At 45.2% G+C, this 20,000-nt stretch overlaps 1 protein-coding gene and 2 non-coding genes across 3 annotated transcripts in view; 1 reads left to right on the top strand and 2 right to left on the bottom strand.

Moving 5' to 3' along the window:
• Positions 1–16,256, bottom strand: part of LOC130109088 (anoctamin-4-like) — a 97,217-nt gene extending 80,961 nt beyond the window's left edge. The window contains exons 1-2 of the mRNA XM_056275820.1: positions 16,088–16,256; positions 9,634–9,708 (exon numbers count right to left, since the gene is read on the bottom strand). Coding sequence (XP_056131795.1) covers positions 9,634–9,708; positions 16,088–16,256 — 244 coding nt within the window. The remainder of the gene's footprint in view (positions 1–9,633; positions 9,709–16,087) is intronic.
• trnaf-gaa (transfer RNA phenylalanine (anticodon GAA)) lies at positions 14,619–14,691 on the top strand. Its single transcript has one exon. It is a non-coding gene; the product is annotated as a tRNA-Phe (tRNA).
• A 2,851-nt stretch (positions 16,257–19,107) lies between the features above and the next one.
• On the bottom strand, positions 19,108–19,180 carry trnaf-gaa (transfer RNA phenylalanine (anticodon GAA)). The gene has a single exon. It is a non-coding gene; the product is annotated as a tRNA-Phe (tRNA).
• Positions 19,181–20,000: the final 820 nt, after the last annotated feature.

The raw sequence follows: 20,000 nt of genomic DNA on the forward strand, positions 1-20,000 counted from the left end.
CGAGACTCCCCCCACCCATCCTCATCACATTCTACAGCGGCACCATAGAGAGCAGTCTGACCAGCTGTATCACTGTCTGACAGGGGAACTGCAAGGCCTCCGACCGCAAATCGCTACAGTGGATAGTGAAGACAGCTGGAAAGATCATAGTAACTGCTCTCCCATCCATCCAGGCCATCTATGACGCACGGTGCAACTGGAACGCTCTCGGCATTGTGAAGGACCCCACTCACCCTTCCCACATCCACTTCACCCTCCTATCCTCTGGTAGGAGGTACTGGAGCATCCGTGCTGCCTCCACCAGACTATGCAATAGTTTCATTCCTCGGGCTGTGAGGTTCCTCAACAGCCTGAACACTTAGACGTTCCACAAAATGACTTTTTGATCGTCTTTCTCACTGTCCGTGTCAGGTGTGCTTGTGATGCTTAGGTCTTTTTGCTTTTAATGCACTTTTTGTTTTTAATATTTATCGCTGTTATTTTTTTTATGTGGCACTGTGGTCCTTGTGAAACATAATTTCATTCCCTTGTATGTATGTGACATGCATATGAGGCAATGACAATAAAAGTAGTCAAAGTCTAAGTTAAACCACTTCTTAAAAAAACGCACCTCGATCCAGGGTCTCTTAATAACTACCAACCAGTCACTACTCTTCCATTCTTTTCTAAAGTACTAGAGAGAGTTGTGTATCAACAACTTTCGACCCATATGGAAGAGAATCCTCTGTGAATCTTTTCAATCGGCTTTCAGGCCCTGTCACGCCACTGAAACTGCTCTGACCAGAGTGGTGAACAATCTTTTACTAGCTATGGACTCTGATTCCACTTCTGTGCTTCTACTACTGGACCTCAGTGCAGCCTTTGACACCATTGATCACTGTATACTCTTAGACAGATCAAATTGTAATTTTGGTGTCTCTAGCTTAGCTCTCTCCTGGCTTAAGTCCTACTTATCTTGAAGAACACATTGTGTCTGCTATAGTAATATAACAGCAACATGCTCTGACGTTAAATATGGTGTGCCACAGGGCTCAGTTCTTGGCCCTCTACTTTTCTCTTTTTATATTTCCCCTCTTGGCCAAATTATACGAAGTTATTTAAAAAAAATTCCATTGCTATGCTGATGATACTTAGCTGTATATGCCTATAAGGGCTGAAGATCATATTCAAATGAGTAATTTAGAGGCCTGCTTCGCTGTCACTTAACTTTCTGCTTTTAAATTCAGATAAACCCGAGATGCTGGTCATTGGCTCTGCTAGACACAGACACCAATTTGATGAAGTAACGGTAACAATCGACAACTCTGTGGTTTCACAAAGTGTGGCAGCCAAAAATCTTGGTGTTATGTTTGGTCCCAGTCTTTCCTTTGATAAGCACATTAAAGAAATCACCAAGACTGCCTTTCTTCACTTCCATAACATAGCTAAAATTCGGTCTTTTCTGACCGTGGCTGGTGCCGAGACTCTCACACATGCATTTGTTTCATCCAGACTTGATTACTGTAATGTTCTGTTTTTAGGTCTGCCACATTCTAGTACTACAAGTCTTCAGATGGTTCAGAATGCTGCAGCTACAATCCTAACTAAATCTAGGAAATTTGACCATATTACACCAATTCTTGCCTCCCTTCATTGGCTTCCTATCCATTTTAGATCAGACTTCAATGTGCTTCTGCTGACTTATAAAATCCTAAATGGGCTTGCCCCATCTTACCTGTCTGGTCTACTTAAACCGTACATTCCATCTCGAGCTCTTCGCTCCAAAATACAGGGCTCCTGTGTGTACCCAAAGTTAAAAAGGAGTCAGTTGGTGGCAGGGCCTTTTCCTATCGGGCTCCATTCTTGTGGAATAACCTGTCTGCTGCCATCAGACAATCAAAGTCTGTTGAGTCCTTTAAATCCAAAGTTAAAACTCATCTTTTTGCCTTAGCCTACAAGTAGTTGCCTTTAAGTTGAGTGCCTCACAACCTGTACTGCATGGCGGGTCAGTTTTCTGTCTCCATGAATTTACCAACCACTGTTCTGCCGACGAGGTTATAGAGTATAAATTATGACTAAATGATGACTTATTTGATTATAACTAATGACTATTGCAAACTGTTCTCTTCTCTCTCATGTCTTCTCTCTCTCTGAATGATGTCTTCTCCTTTTCTTTTTGTGTGTGTGAATGGTGTCATGTGAGTCTGCCTTGTGTGCACGTGCAGTCGGTCTTCCTCCCAGGTCTCCGTGGCGATGGCGGATGCCACCTGGATGCTGCCTGCCATTCCCCTCATCACATTTTCTTTTAATATATATCCTATATATCCTTTTTTTTTTAAATATGGTGATGCTGGTCATGTGGCTCGGGTCCTGGACTGTTCTGGTGGTGTCTGGACACTGCTTGGCATCCTGCTCATTATTTTCTTCATAAATTTTATAAGTCCATTATAATTATGTTATCCTTTTTCAAAGCTGTCTTGTGTAAATTGTGTAAACACAACATCATGCACGTTGTCCGTCTTGGGAGAGAGAGAGCCCTCCTTTGTTGCTCTCCCTGAGGTTTCTTCCTATTTTTTCTCCCTGTTAAAGGGTTTTTTAGGGAGTTGTTCCTTATCCGATGAGAGGGAAGGACAGGATGTTGTGTTGCTGTAAAGCCCGCTGAGGCAAATTTGTAATTTGTGATATTGAGCTAAACAAATAACATTGACTTGACTATGTGAGAGAGAGAGAGAGAGAGAGAGAGAGAGAGCGAGAGAGAGAGAGAGAGAGAGAGAGCGAGAGAGAGAGAGAGAGAGAGAGAGAGAGAGAGAGAGAGAGAGAGAGAGAGTGAGAGTGTGTGTTCACAGAGATGGATGGCAGTATTTCAATTATATGTGTCCAAAACCCATATCTCCAGTTACTTTGAGGTATTTTGTACTTAGTATTTGACTTGAGGGAAATAAAGATGTAATATGTATTGAGATGTTTTTCAGCGTAGTACCTTAATATTTAGAATACTGTGACTACTTTTTATAATACGTGATTGTAAATTGAATGGGGACTTGTGTAATTTAGATTTCACTATGTTTTGACCCTGAAATGTTAGAAAACCCAACTGTGCTCAACAACACCCAAACAAACACACTGAACAGTGAGTTGATGTAAAAAAGGGTATTTTTATCAAGAGGCAGTTAGTTCACAGGTTACGTTTTTTGTGTACACTACCGTTCAAAAGTTTGGGATCACATTGAAATGTCCATATTTTTGAAGGAAAAGCACTGTACTTTTCAATGAAGATAACTTTAAACTAGTCTTAACTTTAAAGAAATACACTCTATACATTGCTAATGTGGTAAATGACTATTCTAGCTGCAAATGTCTGGTTTTTGGTGCAATATCTACATAGGTGTATAGAGGCCCATTTCAAGCAACTATCACTCCAGTGTTCTAATGGTACAATGTGTTTGCTCATTGGCTCAGAAGGCTAATTGATGATTAGAAAACCCTTGTGCAATCATGTTCACACATCTGAAAACAGTTTAGCTCGTTACAGAAGCTACAAAACTGACCTTCCTTTGAGCAGATTGAGTTTCTGGAGCATCACATTTGTGGGGTCAATTAAACGCTCAAAATGGCCAGAAAAAGAGAACTTTCATCTGAAACTCGACAGTCTATTCTTGTTCTTAGAAATGAAGGCTATTCCATGCGAGAAATTGCTAAGAAATTGAAGATTTCCTACACCGGTGTGTACTACTCCCTTCAGAGGACAGCACAAACAGGCTCTAACCAGAGTAGAAAAAGAAGTGGGAGGCCGCGTTGCACAACTGAGCAAGAAGATAAGTACATTAGAGTCTCTAGTTTGAGAAACAGACGCCTCACAGGTCCCCAACTGGCATCTTCATTAAATAGTACCCGCAAAACACCAGTGTCAACATCTACAGTGAAGAGGCGGCTGCGGGATTCTGGGCTTCAGGGCAGAGTGGCAAAGAAAAAGCCATATCTGAGACTGACCAATAAAAGAAAAAGATTAAGATGGGCAAAAGAACACAGACATTGGACAGAGGAAGACTGGAAAAAAGTGTTGTGGACGGATGAATCCAAGTTTGAGGTGTTTGGATCACAAAGAAGAACGTTTGTGAGACGCAGAACAAATGAAAAGATGCTGGAAGAATGCCTGACGCCATCTGTTAAGCATGGTGGAGGTAATGTGATGGTCTGGGGTTGCTTTGGTGCTGGTAAGGTGGGAGATTTGTACAGGGTAAAAGGGATTCTGAATAAGGAAGGCTATCACTCCATTTTGCAACGCCATGCCATACCCAGTGGACAGCGCTTGATTGGAGCCAATTTCATCCTACAACAGGACAATGACCCTAAACACACCTCCAAATTGTGCAAGAACTATTTAGAGCAGAAGCAGGCAGCTGGTATTCTATCGGTAATGGATTGGCCAGCGCAGTCACCAGATCTGAACCCCATTGAGCTGTTGTGGGAGCAGCTTGACCGTATGGTACGCAAGAAGTGCCCATCCAACCAATCCAACTTGTGGGAGCTGCTTCTGGAAGCGTGGGGTGCAATTTCTCCAGATTACCTCAACAAATTAACAGCTAGAATGCCAAAGGTCTGCAATGCTGTAATTGCTGCAAATGGAGGATTCTTTGACGAAAGCAAAGTTTGATGTAAAAAAAATCTTATTTCAAATACAAATCATTATTTCTAACCTTGTCAATGTCTTGACTCTATTTTCTATTCATTTCACAACATATGGTGGTGAATAAGTGTGACTTTTCATGGAAAACACAAAATTGTTTGGGTGATCCCAAACTTTTGAACGGTAGTGTATATTTTTTTTGCAAGAAACCTGTTTTTGGCTTCAGGCTTGATTCAGTCATTTTTGTTTCCGTCATGTTGACACCATAGCAAATGACAATTATAATGTTAATGGGATCGAATATTGTTGCCAGAATTTCAATTTAGGTATTTTTGTACTCTGAAAAACTACAAATGCCATGTATTTGAATAAATACACACAAACAGGAAACCTCTGACAGCTCTTTAAACCGTCAGTCGCTGAATCTCTGCTGGGTTTCAGTCCTGCAGAATCCTCCAGGTCCTGCAGAATCCTCCAGGTCCAACAGCAAGGAAGAGCGATTGATTGAATCAAATATTCCAAACGACTTGCACTTTAAGCAGACTCATAGCAGTGCTGACTACACGCTTCCTCCCAAACAACCAACACAGACGACTCTCCCCCCATGTCAGACGGCCGTGCGACACCATTTATCTTCCCCCAACTCCAAAACCAACAGGATGGGTCTCTGAGGTCTGAGGCTCTCCCTCGACACCTCATTAGATTTTCTTTAGAGAAGAGAACGAGAGAGACAGACAGACAGACAGAGAGAGAGAGAGAGAGAGAGAGAGAGAGAGAGAGAGAGAGAGGGAACACCTGCAACAGCAATTACGAGTTAAAGCTAAGCTCCTGCTGTCCCAGCAGACTCAAAGCAAACATGCAACTCTTGACAGATTTGCAGGTAGGGCGGTACAATTCATTGAAAAATGAAATATTGCCAATTGTAAAATTTGAACATTGCAATTTCCAAACGGCAAGAAGCTGCAGTTTTTCTATAGAGGACACAAGCGTTTGAACAAGTACCCTAAACAAAGTGCTTTGTGTCTCCTATTGATGATGCATACCGTTCCTAAGCCCCACCCACATAGCAACCAGATGTGGGGCCATTTCAGGCAATGATGCGGCACTGACGGCCTTCTTCTGGCCCTGACAAAACGGATGTGAGCCTGAAGTGGCCCACATGTATAATAGCAAATACGGCCTAAATATGCCAAATTAGATGTGGGCCTTTTTTGGCAAAGATGCGGTGCTCTCGGCAACATGTGATCTGGATGCGACCCTGAAGTGACGTAGCTGCGTCGCTCAAGGCAAATGCTACAAGACCCTAATTGTGTCTCTATGTGCTTACCCATCTCAGGCCAGAACAGCACATCTTTCGCCCGTTTCTTGCACTTTTCCATGACTAAATGTCCTGTGTGTATGTGTGAAAGCATTTCAGCCCTGAAGGAGCACAGCACAATGCTTTTTTCCCCCCCTTTTAGCAGGATGCCATCATCTCTAATATCTCATCCCAATGATTCCAATACTCAGTGACAGCAGGTGGACATTATTTATTGACTCAGGCCACCCCAATAGGATAACCTGTCTCAACGTTGAGAGCCGGTCATCTTGGGCTGTAGCAGGTCTGATCTCTGCCCTTTTATCGTCGCTCATCGACGCATTGCTGACCACAGTGTGTATTTGGGAGTCCATGCCTTCACTCAATAAGTCGTCATAGTACTCAACTGACTTGCTGGACAGACTATCTGTGACTGGGATTTGCTTTCTGGGCTTGTGAGTAATGGGAATATCATACCTCTGTAGGTGAAGTATCATGTGGTGGAGCCGCGGCGGTGCAGCTGCTAGGGGCTTATGCACGATCGACTCTAGCAGCTTGTGGTCGGACTCGACGATCACCTGTCCTCCATACAGGTATTGATGAAACTGCTTGCATCCAAAGAGCTCTGCATATAGCTCTTTTTTGATTTGAGCATATTTCTCTTCAGTCCCATTTAGGGGCTTAGACGCGTATGCAACTGATTTCTCTCATTGCAACAAGACTGCTCCTAAGCCTCACTCGGATGCATTGACCTGCAGTTTCACACCCTTGGTGTGATTGAAATATGTAAGTACTGGACCGTGCTCCTGTGTTAGAAGGTCTTTCACTTGTCGGGATGCAACATCATGAGTTGAGTCCCACACAAACTCACTGTTCTCTTGTAGCAGTTGCTGGAGCAGAGCTGTTGTCTCTGGTAGTCTGAGGGCGAACCCGGAAAGGTAAGAGACCATGCCCAGTTTGGTCTCCAGCTCTGCTTTGCTCCGCGGTGGGGCCATTTCTTTGATAGCCTTAACCTTGTTAGGGCCTGAAAACCCCCCTTGTTATGGTCGGGACTGATGGCCTTCTTGCGTCAGTGTGAGTCCAAAATAGCTTACCTCAGGCACACGGCTGATGCTTTTGTCCTTGTTCAGCTTTATTCCTCTCTCACTGGGTCTCTCCAGCATGGCATGCAGGTTGGAATCATGCTCCTCTTTAGTGCAGCCATACACTAAGATGTCGTACACATGGCGGCAATGCCCAGAAGCCCCTCGTAGCCCTCATCCACTCACCTCTGGAACTCATCCTGTGCAGATATGATTCCGAATGGGAGTCTCTAGCATGGATGACTCTTGGGCTGAATTTTACTGTCCAGTACCCGGCGTCTAGTACGCTGAAATACTGTGCCCCAGCAAGTCTTGGTGTGACATCGTCTAGAGTAGGGAGCAGAAAGTGGGGTATCTGGATGACTTTGTTTAGGGGGTGGGGATCTAGACAAATCCTAAGCTTTCCTGTTTTAGGCTTTTCCACCACCACTAATGCATTAACCCGTTCGGTTGGCTCAGTGACCTTTTGGATTATGTCCATTTTTTCCAATTCGCCCAGCTCACCTTTGCACTGGTTGCGCAAAGCGTATGGGATGCGGCAAGGCGGGCACACCACTGGGTGTTGCTGAGAGTTTGAGACGAAGGCTTCATTATCCAGGAAATAGTCTAATGTCTTCGAAAACTCCTCCATAATGCTTGTGTGTGCTTTCGGCTGTGCGTCAACTATGTGTACCAGTTTGAACATGTTCAGGTCTAAACATAGCTGCATGCCCAAAAAAGGAGGGAGTATTTGTGTAGACTATGTCAAAGTCTAGCATGACTGTTTTCTGTCTTTATCTGCATGTCAGCCTACAACCCCCTTTTACTTTAAGCATCCGCCCATCATATCCTGAGAGCTTGCTGGCTGGCAGGCCAAGTACTACATTTCCATATATTTGGTAGAATGTGCTGGCTAGTCTTATATTAGCCTGGGCACCCGTGTCTATTTTAAATTTCAGTTTGTGCCTCTCATTTTCTATTTCTGCCACTGCAAAGGCCTGTTCCCTAGCTGTGTTTGCATGCTGTTTTGTGATGGTATCAACGTACAGCTCATCTGGTGGCTGCTCGGCGCTGTCCAAGGCATGCACCCTCTTGGGTTTGTACTTTGCCTGTTGTTGCTGTGTTTGTGTCCTACACATCCTGGCAAAGAGGTTGAGTTTCTTGCATTGGCACCCCTTTGCTGGGCATTCCTCCACGCGACTGTGCTCTCTCCCACAAGCGTCACATTCTTTGCCCCATGTGGAGCTGTTACCATCAGTCCTGCTTGTTATTCTGTGCTCGTGGCGTGTTGGGTCTGATTTCGACAGTTTTTTGCTAACCACAAGAGCAGGCCGACTGGCTATGTGGGCAGTGGGGCAAACCATTGTCTTTTAATTGATGCTGTGATAGCTTGTGTGCGCGTGCAATGTCAATTGCCTTCTCCAGCGTTAGGTCTGGACCGTGACGTAGCAGTTTTTCGCACACCCTTGGTGAATTTATTGCAAAAACAATTCCGTCCCTAATCATCTCATCGCTGTCGGGGTAGATGTAGTCTTTCACTAACCGTTTTAGCTCTGTCAGGAATTGGTCAAAACTTTCACCATCTCCTTGCATTTTTTTCGAGGAACTTATGTACCGTGCAAAAATAGGGTTTGCTTTGGGCATTACATAGGCATTGAAATTGTACGTTTTCAGTACCTTCCTCTGGTCTGACCATGAGAGTTCGTGTATTAAAGACATCCCTGCCCTACTCCCCAATCCACAAGAGCAGATAGCTGCACTTTACCTCCTCCTTAAGCGTGCAGCGAGCCTGAAAACATCAGCTCCACATGCTGGCAAACTTCCTCCGTGCATCACGCGACTTGGACGAATCCCAAGCCATCTGTGGTGTTTGAATGCCTGTGTTCTCCATCTTCTGCCCCCAGGTCAGTGTAAACACTAAGTGTCTCTGACACTATGGGATATTTCTGTTCTTTCGTCAATATTTTGTCTAAATAAACAGCGTCCATCTTTATTTTCACTGTGCACCGCACTGTGGCACGCACTGCTATGTCATCTACAGTAGCCAATCGGGCTAAACCAAAATATCCATCCATTATCCAAACCACTTATCCTGATCAGAGTCGCAGAATGCTGGAGCCTATCCCAGCAGTCACTGGGCAGCAGGCAGGGAGACACCCTGGACAGGCCGCCAGTCCATCACAGGACAGACACACACACATTCACATCTAGGGACAATTTAGTACGGCCGACTCACCTGACCTAAATGTCTTTGGACCGTGGGAGGAAACTGGAACACCCGGAGGAAACCCACGCAGACACCACACAGAGGACGACCCGGGACAACTCCCAAGGTTGGACAACCCCGGGGTTCGAACCCAGGACCTTCTTGCTGTGAGGCGACCGCCCTAACCACTGCACCACCCTAAACCAAACTATCCTCAGGATATTACAATAACCGGCTCTGATGAAGACTGTTCAGTTGAAATGTTAGCCACGCTGGACCAAATCTATGCTGAAGCTCCATTTTTCTGATCCTACAGCAATCAATAACATTTATCTCATCTCAGTTTATCTTGTCGTTCTAGTAACAGACAAGTCAACGCTGGACATGTGAGCATGTGTGCAGTGTTATTCTTTCTTCAAGGGGAGGGGTGAAGTTTGTTGGACTGAACAGGAAGTGTACTTACCAATGGTGATTTGACTGACGCAGCTGTAGAAGGTTCCAGAAGACATATTGTAGCTGCTGCTGCTGGCTTCACAATCTGTGAATCGGAGGACAGATCATGTGATAATGGACATTGAGTGGTTTCCGTTATCTAACCCTGTGATACTTGACCATGTGCCACTTTCCAGTAGGACCAAACACACTTTGACTACAAAACACTGACATAACTTTCCTCGTTTAATAAACAACTATTTCCCCCATGTGTATGATGGAGTCAGGCTCCATAACACTACCAGTCCTCTTCACCGTGGTCGGAGACACTCTCCGATCTCTGTGTACCGCTGTTGAGATGTTCTGACCAGGTAGGACAAACACTGGTGCAGCAGCAAACATGTAGTACGTGTTGGAAAAAAGACTGAAACGTGATGCTGATGCGTCCATGACAACCAAATATGACTGTACAACAGTGTTCCCATAGTGTGATGTATTTTGTAATACATCAGACTGTCTATGTTAGCTTTGGTCCCAGGATCCACATTTACAAGGGTGGGAACTGCTTCCTGCTGAGCTGACAGCACACCAGCCACAATGGCTGCTACACCTGGTTTGTAGTCTTGCTACACCTGGTTTGTAGTCCTGCTACACCTGGTTTGTATTCCTGCTACACCTGGTTTGTAGTCCTGCTACACCTGGTTTGTAATCCTGCTACACCTGGTTTGTAGTCCTGCTACACCTGGTTTGTAGTCCTGCTACACCTGGTTTGTAACCCTGCTACACCTGGTTTGTAGTCCTGCTACACCTGGTTTGTATTCCTGCTACACCTGGTTTTTATTCCTGCTACACCTGGTTTGTAATCCTGCTACACCTGGTTTGTATTCCTGCTACACCTGGTTTGTAATCCTGCTACACCTGGTTTGTAACCCTGCTACACCTTGTTTGTAGTCCTGCTACACCTGGTTTGTAATCCTGCTACACCTGGTTTGTAGTCTTGCTACACCTGGTTTGTAGTCCCAGAACATCAGAGTCAACAGGTCCGTTTCTCTGCCTCCTACATCCAGTACATCACAACACTGTTCTAATGGCAGACTTGACTGTCTGTCCAACACCACCACCACACCACCACCACCACGACTCAAATGGAGAAATAACCGCTAGTTGATGGAGAAAAGTTGCAGATTCCAGCATTAACACACTGTCAACCAGGTCTGTGTGTTTCTTTTGCGTTGCTCTCACGGGAGATGCAAACTCACCTCTGATAAGCCCACGAGTTGTCAGTGTGCACTGGCCAGTGACAATAAAGTTAAATTGAGTTAAGCCACAGAGGAATAGTTAGCCAAAGCTGCTGGTGTTGAAACCCGACAAGCACCTTTCTCCACAAATGACACCACAGATGCTCTGATCTCACTTATTCACTGCCGATACCGGTTCCATGTATGAATCTTTAAACATCAGTGCAGTGAGACACTGCAGACTTAAACCACTAGTTTGGGGTCGATGGGCAAAATAATTGAGAGAGAATCTGGTTTTTTTTCCCAACCATCAAAGAAATACAAGCTTCCATGTGTCTAAAATGCCACAGATCAAGCTATTTTGCTTCTATTCTATTTGCTTCTATTCTATATGACATGTTACTCGTGACTTTTGGTATCAGATTTTAGTCATGCAACACTGATACTCCATTTTATCTGACACCAGCATCGGTATCAGTGCATTCCTAAATGAGACGTGAGGCAATAACACAGGATCTAAGGCAGCCTGCACTATAATAAAGGACAAGTTTGTTTGACCCCAAACCCCCCCCCTCCAAAAAAACCACCAAAAAGACAGCATTCCTGACATGTTTGTGCCATGAACGGAAAGAAAAGACACTTTGTCATTGTAAGCAAGCATACATCAAAATGCATCCTCAGCATGTAACCCATCCTGTTGTATAGGAGCAGTGGGCAGCTGCAGGACCCGGGGACCAACTTCAGTTCCTCTTCTCACTGCCTTGCTCAGGGGCACAGGCGGGAGTATGAACCCTAACATGCAGGTCTTAGACCTGGCAGATGAAGCTGCATATGCGACTACAAAGCTTTATGACCTTCAAGGAGAATTTTCACGCACATGGCCAACCTGGCAAATCGAAGGCAGCAACAAGAAGCCTGAATCTGATCCCCCCCCCCCCTCATACGTGACTCAGATCTGCTTCTCCAAACATTGTGCGAACATCAAAAACCCCATATGGGATCCCATATTTTCAATTCTGATTTCGGGCCAATTTTGGTGATGCAACCTCCAATCTGGACGATCGAATTGGAACTCACGTGACGAATAACGTTTAGAACGAAGTGGCTCCAGGATGTCCTGCTGAATAAGGAGAGGAGGGCTTGCTGCCACCGCGGCTACAGGGCGAATGAACAGATTAACCTTCAGACTGAGAAGAAGGAGGTTAATTTGGGTCTCTGATTTCTCAAGGGGGCAAGAGGTTGAAAAATTAACCCGTCTGAGCAAACTAAAGGACAGGAATCTTCTCTGGGACCTGACCGCCGACTTGGGACACGTAAATGAATTTCACCACTTTCAGGCCTCACGTATCAAAGCCTTCTTCGTTGTTTCTTTCGCCTTGTTGTTTGCTGTCCCCCTGCAGTGTTGAAGTGCAACAAAAACTGCAGCACAGCCCGAACATTAATCATGTCCCGCGAGTCTTTTCAGTTTATACACAAAAAAAAAACAAAAAGACTCGCTTCAGGGTTTTGGCTAAAGTGATGCTGGAAGCAAACCTTGATATAATTCAGATTCCAGCGAAGGCCAAGTGAGTGGCGCTGAAGCTAAAACCGCCTGAAAAAGTTCCCTGCAACACAGGTCAGCTTCTGCACAGGCCGCCTTCTCAGAAGCCTGGCCGTCCTGTAAAAGCTGCTCAGACTGGAACCACCGGGATTTCACTCCTACCTAAAACGACCACGGGCGGTCAAATTGACAGCCGGTTTTTAAACTCCACATTCTGTCAAGATTAATACCCAGTTGAGGTATTAATGCATTACATGTGTTGGTATGTCTGTTGGGAAGTGGCTGACACCAAAATTAACATTTTAACAACTATAATACTATTTTTAAACAATTTACACTTCAGAGAGAGACGTGGTCGTGAAATGCAAAAAAAAGAACTGAAAATAAATATCAAAACAGTCCCAAACAACGGCCGGAACTTTAAAACTACTAGAACGACCGTGGGCGGTCATTTTGACCGCCGCGGTTTTTAAACTCTATATTCTGTCAAATCCAAGGGAGGTGAATCAATTGCAACTGGACTTGGTATATATCCGTGAAGACGTTTCGCCTCTCATCCAAGAGGCTTCCTCGATTCGTGCCTTTCTGACTAGACCAAGCTAGTCTGACTGGCTGGTGATGAGACTCAAGATATTTATCCTCTAGGACAGCGGTTCTCAACCTTTTTGGGGTCGTGGACCCCCTGCGTATTTTTGATCTACCCTGAGGACCCCTCCACCTGATCTTGGGGGAGGGGGGGTTGCAATTTGATAGAAACAGTAGAAACTGCATTTTAAATTGCATAATAGCATTTATTCACTCTTTGGGGCAAAAATAAGAGCAGGAGGCATCGCTAACCGCTAGACTTAAGGGTCAGACCCGTCTACTTATCCACGCACGTTACACTACCCCCCTCCTTCGGGAAGCGCGTCCCCGCGCTTAAGCATATCAGCTCCTTCACGCCTCAGGGCGCATGCGCTTCCGATGGCCTTACGATCGCTCCATCCCACTTCTGACACCAATGTAGCGAATTCGGGGGGCAACCACAGGAACTGCCGCGGCCGGGAAGCGAACCCGTATCGCCCGCACCGCAGGAGGCCTCGCTAACCGCTCGACTAAAGGGTCAGACCCGCGAGCCAGCGGCCAGCGTGTCTTCTTATCCACGCACGTTACAATACCAATAAAAATGCAATTTACAGATGATGCCATGCTTAAGCTACGAAGGAAAGGATTGCGTTGTACTGTAGCGAGCAGTAACACGCGGCCGTCTCTGGAAAGCTCTCGACAGGAAGTGGAGCGCTTCCTGTTTCCGGGGTTAAGAAACGGAACTACTCAGAACAACCACCAGGGGGTAGCAAACACCCAAAAAAAGAAAACATCTGGTTCCAACGCAACCGGCTTTGGTCGTTCTAATAACTTTTGCGTATTGAGCGGTCAGTACAGGGTTCGAGCTATAATCAGAGTTTGGGGGGGAGGGTCTCTAACGTTAGGGGCGGGGTTAAAGAGAGCGAGCGAGAGAGAGACACACGCGCGCACACACACACGCTTCACTGCTCATCTGGTGGTTTGCGAGAGCGCCCTCCTGCACTTGGAAGTGGGACAGCCCTGAACCCTCGTACAGGCTGGCAGAAGGTGCAGCATAAAGCCTGGGGTTGTATGGTTCCAAGATAGGCATCATATATATATATATATATGACAGACATATACATATATATGAGAGAGACATATATATATATATATATGTGTGTGTGTGTGTGTGTGTATATATATATATGTGTGTGTGTATATATATATGTATATATATATATATGTATATATATGTATATATATATGTATATGCTTATATGACCCGTTTCTCCGATGTGTTTATAACGGACAGGACGCTGAAACATCTATATATATATATATATGTATGTATATATGTATGTATATATGTATATATATATGAGAGAGACGTATACATATATGAGAGACATATATATATGAGATATATATATATATATATATATATATATATATATGAGAGACACATATATATATGAGAGACACATATATATGAGAGACATATATATACGTATATATATACGTGTATATATAGTATATGCTTACAAAGACCCGTTTCTCCGATGTGTTTATAACGGACAGGACGCTGAAACCATCTATTGAACAGGAACTTCGAAACAAGCCCCGGAAACGCTCATGAACTTTACGACACGTCGCTTTTATATAGGTGCCGTAAACCGCGACGCTCTCATACGAGCCGAAATAGCTCAGTTGGGAGAGCGTTAGACTGAAGATCTAAAGGTCCCTGGTTCGATCCCGGGTTTCGGCAGTGGGGTCTGGCACCTTTTGATGAGTGTATATTCACGTCACCAGCAGTAATCCCTCCCGTTGGGATAGTTGCAAGGCATCGTTGAGGCTCGTTGTTTCTAACCGCTGCCGATCACGTGGTAAAATCGTTACTTCCGCATCCGGTGAACGTACGCTACTGACAGTCACTGACTGATGGGTTGGAATGAACCGCTTGTGCCTATCAGAACACGCGTGTTTATTTCTGCCTAATTATCTCGCTGAGCTACAGGAGACTCATTACACTGGGGGGGGGGGGGGGACAGTATTCGTGATTTTAAAAAATGGTTGTTGGTGATGTATTAGCGACCCCCGCAGATGTCTGCTGTGAGTTTACCGCCGCCATGTGGGGCTGGGTGCTGGTCTGCAGACCGGGGTTGACCGAGGACCTCCTGAAACCGCCGCAGCAGCCCCACAGCCTGATAACGCTGAATCTTTCAGGCAGAAGAAAGGGGATTTATAGAAATGAGAGCTGCTTCTGTCAGCCAACAAGTAATGCATATTAGGACCTATAAAGTGTGTCCACTGTATAGCCTCTATGGCCTCTATGTGACAACGACAATGTCTTGGCCTCATCACACCTGTGCTGTGACGTGCACCCATAACGACTGTATGACCACACCGACTAACTCCTCTGTCATTAATAACCCCATAGGCGTCCAAGCAAGTAGTTTTATAACGTGTTGCAGCACCACACCCTGCATTTCAGCCAGACAAGCATGAGATCCGGGCCAAGGGGATTGGATCTGCAATGCTTGCTGATGACGTCTTCGTCGTGGACGCGACCCGTCAGCACCACGTTCGGCTAACGAGCCAACAGGCGAGCGTGGGAGAAAACTGCACCTCGACTCGGGCTCAACGCACGGTGAAGGAGGGAAGTTGGCGTTCATTCACACACACACACACACACACACACAGACACACACACACACACACACACACACACACAATACAGCAAGTCACATCCAACACCGCCTCACAGTCTCAACAGAGGGTCTTGTAGCTGGCGACAGGGACATTTTCCACAATTTCACGCAACAGTCTTCAAGCACAAGGCCGGTCTGATACACTGTATCATCAGTCTGGTATAGGACCACATTAACAAGATCAGCTGACATTGACCAGGTCATCTGCACTTAACTCCGGGCCTATAATCACCTCAGCCGAACTCGGCACTGGAGGAGGCGTTAAATACACCGGGGCGGACCGGGTTAACGTGGCTAACCTGACCGCCGTGGATGTGACCGGTCAGGGGGGGGTCATGCACGGCAACGGAGCTGCACAGCTGAACACATGGGGGTCACCAAATAAATCAAGTTAAGGACATTTACAAATCTCCACGCCACCCGAGTCCCGGACCGAGCCGTGCGCGCTTTTACCTGCGGATCCGGAGGAGAGGAGCGTCGCGGCGGCGGCGGGGAAAGCCGCGTCCTCTCCGGCGTCCCCGACTTTACACACCCGCCGCTCGGCGCACTGGATCTTCATGCCCGCGCTCATCTGCCGGACCACGCGCATGTCCGTGCGGGAATCGTGCTCCAACATCAGCATCATCGTCATCCTCGCCGCCTGCTCTCATACCGGCGCGGGCGGATCTACAGGAACGCTGCTGCGCTTCGTCGAGAGACACCGTCACGCCAACTCTCCGCCAGACACGCGCACATACATCACACGCACGGATGCGTGTGATGAACCTTCCCCCGTCTGCGCCTCTCCCGACGCGCGGCGAGCGGCGCCCACTGGAACTCCGGAGGCAGGCGGGGCTGGCTCACGAGGTTGGACGTCCCGAATCCGAATCCCGATCAGCAGTGTGTGTGTATGTGGGGGGGGGGGGTGTATAGTAGTGGTGTGTTGCCAAATTTTGCATCCCTGTTGATCCGTGGTATTTTAATCGAGAACTAAGGAGGCCCGTGTTTATGCAGGTTCTCGTTCCGACTCACAAGCTGATTTCCCCCAGCGAGTCCTCACCTGTCTGGTCGCGTGCGCGTTACTCTGGGAAATCTACAATTTTGCTGTTAATCTGCAGTAAAAATCTGCATGCACATAGTTAGCTAAAGTGTCATTTCGGGACTACTTCCGGATCTAGTCACGTTTCACCTATGGCGAAAATGAATTGGGTTTTGGAATCATATTTGCCAATAATTTTGCTTACAAAACATGTTGGGGGAATATTAGTTGAGGTAACCTAACCACGTTATTGGCAGCGCCGACCACCTTATCAATCATTTTTTAACATTGTAACCGGTTGTTTTGTTGCCCGGTGCGGGATTCGATACGATGTGTCCTGCACCACAAGGCGGCATCGCTAACCGCTCGGCTAAAGGAGTTAATGGGTCCTGTAGTAGTTTACAACATGTTAAGGAAAACTTTTGGGAACTATTTTGCCAACAACTATGGCGCGGACGTTGCTCGACTGGAAAATTTATCTTTCTTTTTTTTAAAATTTATTTAACCTTTACTTAACCAGGAGGATCCGGTTGAGATTACAAACCTCTTTTTCAAGGGAGACCTGGCCAAGATAGAAAGCACAGTTACAAAAGCACGCAGCTGCGAAATTACACATTTGAAAACACAAACAAAAGACAAAAGATTTAGAAAAAAAGTAAATTACAAGCAGATTATAAAAAACAAGTACATATCTCTATAAAAGATAGCCCCATCTTTAGCCCTATAAAAGATAGCCCTATCTTTAGCCCTATAAAAGATAGCCCTATCTTTAGCCCTATGAAAGATAGCCCTATCTTTAGCCCTATCTTTAGCTCTATCAAAGATAGCCCTATCTTTAGCCCTATAAAAGATAGCCCTATCTTTAGCCCTATAAAAGATAGCCCTATCTTTAGCCCTATGAAAGATAGCCCTATCTTTAGCCCTATCTTTAGCTCTATAAAAGATAGCCCTATCTTTAGCCCTATCTTTAGCTCTATAAAAGATAGCCCTATCTTTAGCCCTATCTTTAGCCCTATAAAAGATAGCCCTATCTTTAGCTCTATAAAATATAGCCCTATAAATAAGTGGCTCTCAACCTTTTAGGGGTCCTGGACCCCCTGCGTATTTGTGATCTACCCTGAGGACCCCTCCACCTGATCTTGGGGGAGGGGGGTTGCAATTTGATAGAAACGGTAGAAACTGCATTTTAAATTGCATTGTAGCATTTATTCACTCTTTGGGGCAAAAATAGCTTTCAGTTGTAACTTAGATATAGCTAACAAAACAGAATATGTATTCAGTAACTTTCAGATATATGTAACAAAACAGAATATGTATTCAGTAACTCTCAGATATATGTAACAACAGAATTGTTATGCAGTAACTTTTAACAATGCAAACGGGAGCGAGACCTCTTATTAAAATACAACAAATTACACTTGTGAAACAGATTAATTAGAGAAAGTCCTGTTACCCTTTATAGTTTAGGTAGATAAAGGTCTCAGTCACATTTGAGTAAAATAATCCTATTTCTATAAATGTCATAGGATCTTTTTTTGAAAGATATTTTATTTTCACGGACCCCTTGCAATTACACCACGGACCACTAGGGGTCCGCGGACCCCCGGTTGAGAAACACTGCTATAAAAGATAGCCCTATCTTTAGCCCTATAAAAGATAGCCCTATATATAGCCCTATAAAAGCAGCCACTTTGGAAGTTATGCATCCCCATAATATTTACTGAACAACAAAGTCCTTTTCTAAGAGACAGCCGACAAACTGGTTCATCTCCTCTGTCCCGTTACTGTGCACCAACTTCTTGTGGCCCTGACCTGGATCAACCAGGTACAGCGAATAGACAAATCATCTTTCAGGTATGTAGCATGTAGACACGTGGCTTGTCAGCGTTAAACGTTTCAGAGCGAGAGGCCCCTCCCCTGCTGGAACAGCCGAGAGCCTCTTGATATACTTCAGCCCGGAGAACGGGTCTTTTTCAGAGGAAGGCCCTCAGTCTCCGGGGAAATAGCCCAGATCTGTCTGGCGATAATGCAGAGAGAGGTTGCGGAGAGGTTGCAGAGAGACGTTTCACACTGTTCTACATTTCGCCGCAGCTAAAACTGGAAAAAAGACTGCACTTCCAGCTGAGCAAGGAAGTTCTGCAGCGCTACATATTCACACAAGGACCCACATCACACCACGTGCGTGCGCGCGCGCGCGTGTTTCAGTACATGTGTGTTTGCAGGGGAGTGTGTGTTTCGGGGAACCTTCCGCAATGCGTTTTGATAGACACAAAAAGTTAAATCTTTAAAGCGTTTCTCAGTATCGTACGTTCACCGGATACGGAAGTAACGACTTTACCACGTGTTCGGTAGCGGTTATAAACAACGAGCCTCAAGGATGTGTACAACTGCCCCAGCGGGAGGGATGGCCGCGGGTAACGTGGATATTCACCCGTCAAAACGTGTCAGACCCAACTGCCGAAACCCGGGATCGAACCAGGGACCTTTAGATCTTCAGTCTAACGCTCTCCCAACTGAGCTATTTCGGCCCGTTGGAAATTACCGCGGTATACGCCCATATATTAAGAGTGACGTGTCGTAAAGTTCAGGCGCGTTTCCGGGGTCCTGTTCAATAGATGGTTTCAGCGTCCTGTCTGTTTTCTCGCTTTTGCGTAAACACATCGGACAAACGGCTCTCTCTCTCTCTCTCTCTCTCTCTCTCTCTCTCTCTCTCTCTCTCTCTCTCTCTCTCTCTCTCTCTCTCTCTCTCTCTCTCTCTATATATATATATATACTTATATATACATATACGTATACACACACACACACATATATATATATATATATATATATCTACTCATATATTTTCGTGTGTGTGTGTGTGTGTGTGGTGTTAGTGTGTGTGTGTGTGTGTGTGTGTGTGTGGTGTTAGTGTAGATAGCGGGACCGAAAACTAAAGCACTTATGATCCTAATTCTTTTTGGAGATGGTAGGTATTGTCTCAGAGAGTAAGGGAAAAATCCCAGAAAATTAAAATTATGCATAATTATGCATAAATATGCATTTTTCTAAAAATTGCTTTAAAAAACCACTTTTCTCGGCGTTTCAGATGATTCTGAGCATCTTTGATTTTTTCACCTATATAAAAAAAAAAATTATGGGACTTAGAAATATTTTGGCATTATGCAAAATATATATGCATTTTTTGCAAAAATTGCACTTATGATCCTGATTTTTTTTGGAGGGGGTAGATATTGTTCCGGAGAGGACCAGAAAAATAGCAGAAAATTAACATAATTATAATAATTGTGCATAATTATGCAAAATATTCATTTTCTAAAAATGGCTAAAAACCACTCTTCTCGGCAT

The sequence above is a fragment of the Lampris incognitus genome, chromosome 3 (assembly GCF_029633865.1).
Source record: "Lampris incognitus isolate fLamInc1 chromosome 3, fLamInc1.hap2, whole genome shotgun sequence".
Classification (NCBI taxonomy): Eukaryota; Metazoa; Chordata; class Actinopteri; order Lampriformes; family Lampridae; genus Lampris; species Lampris incognitus.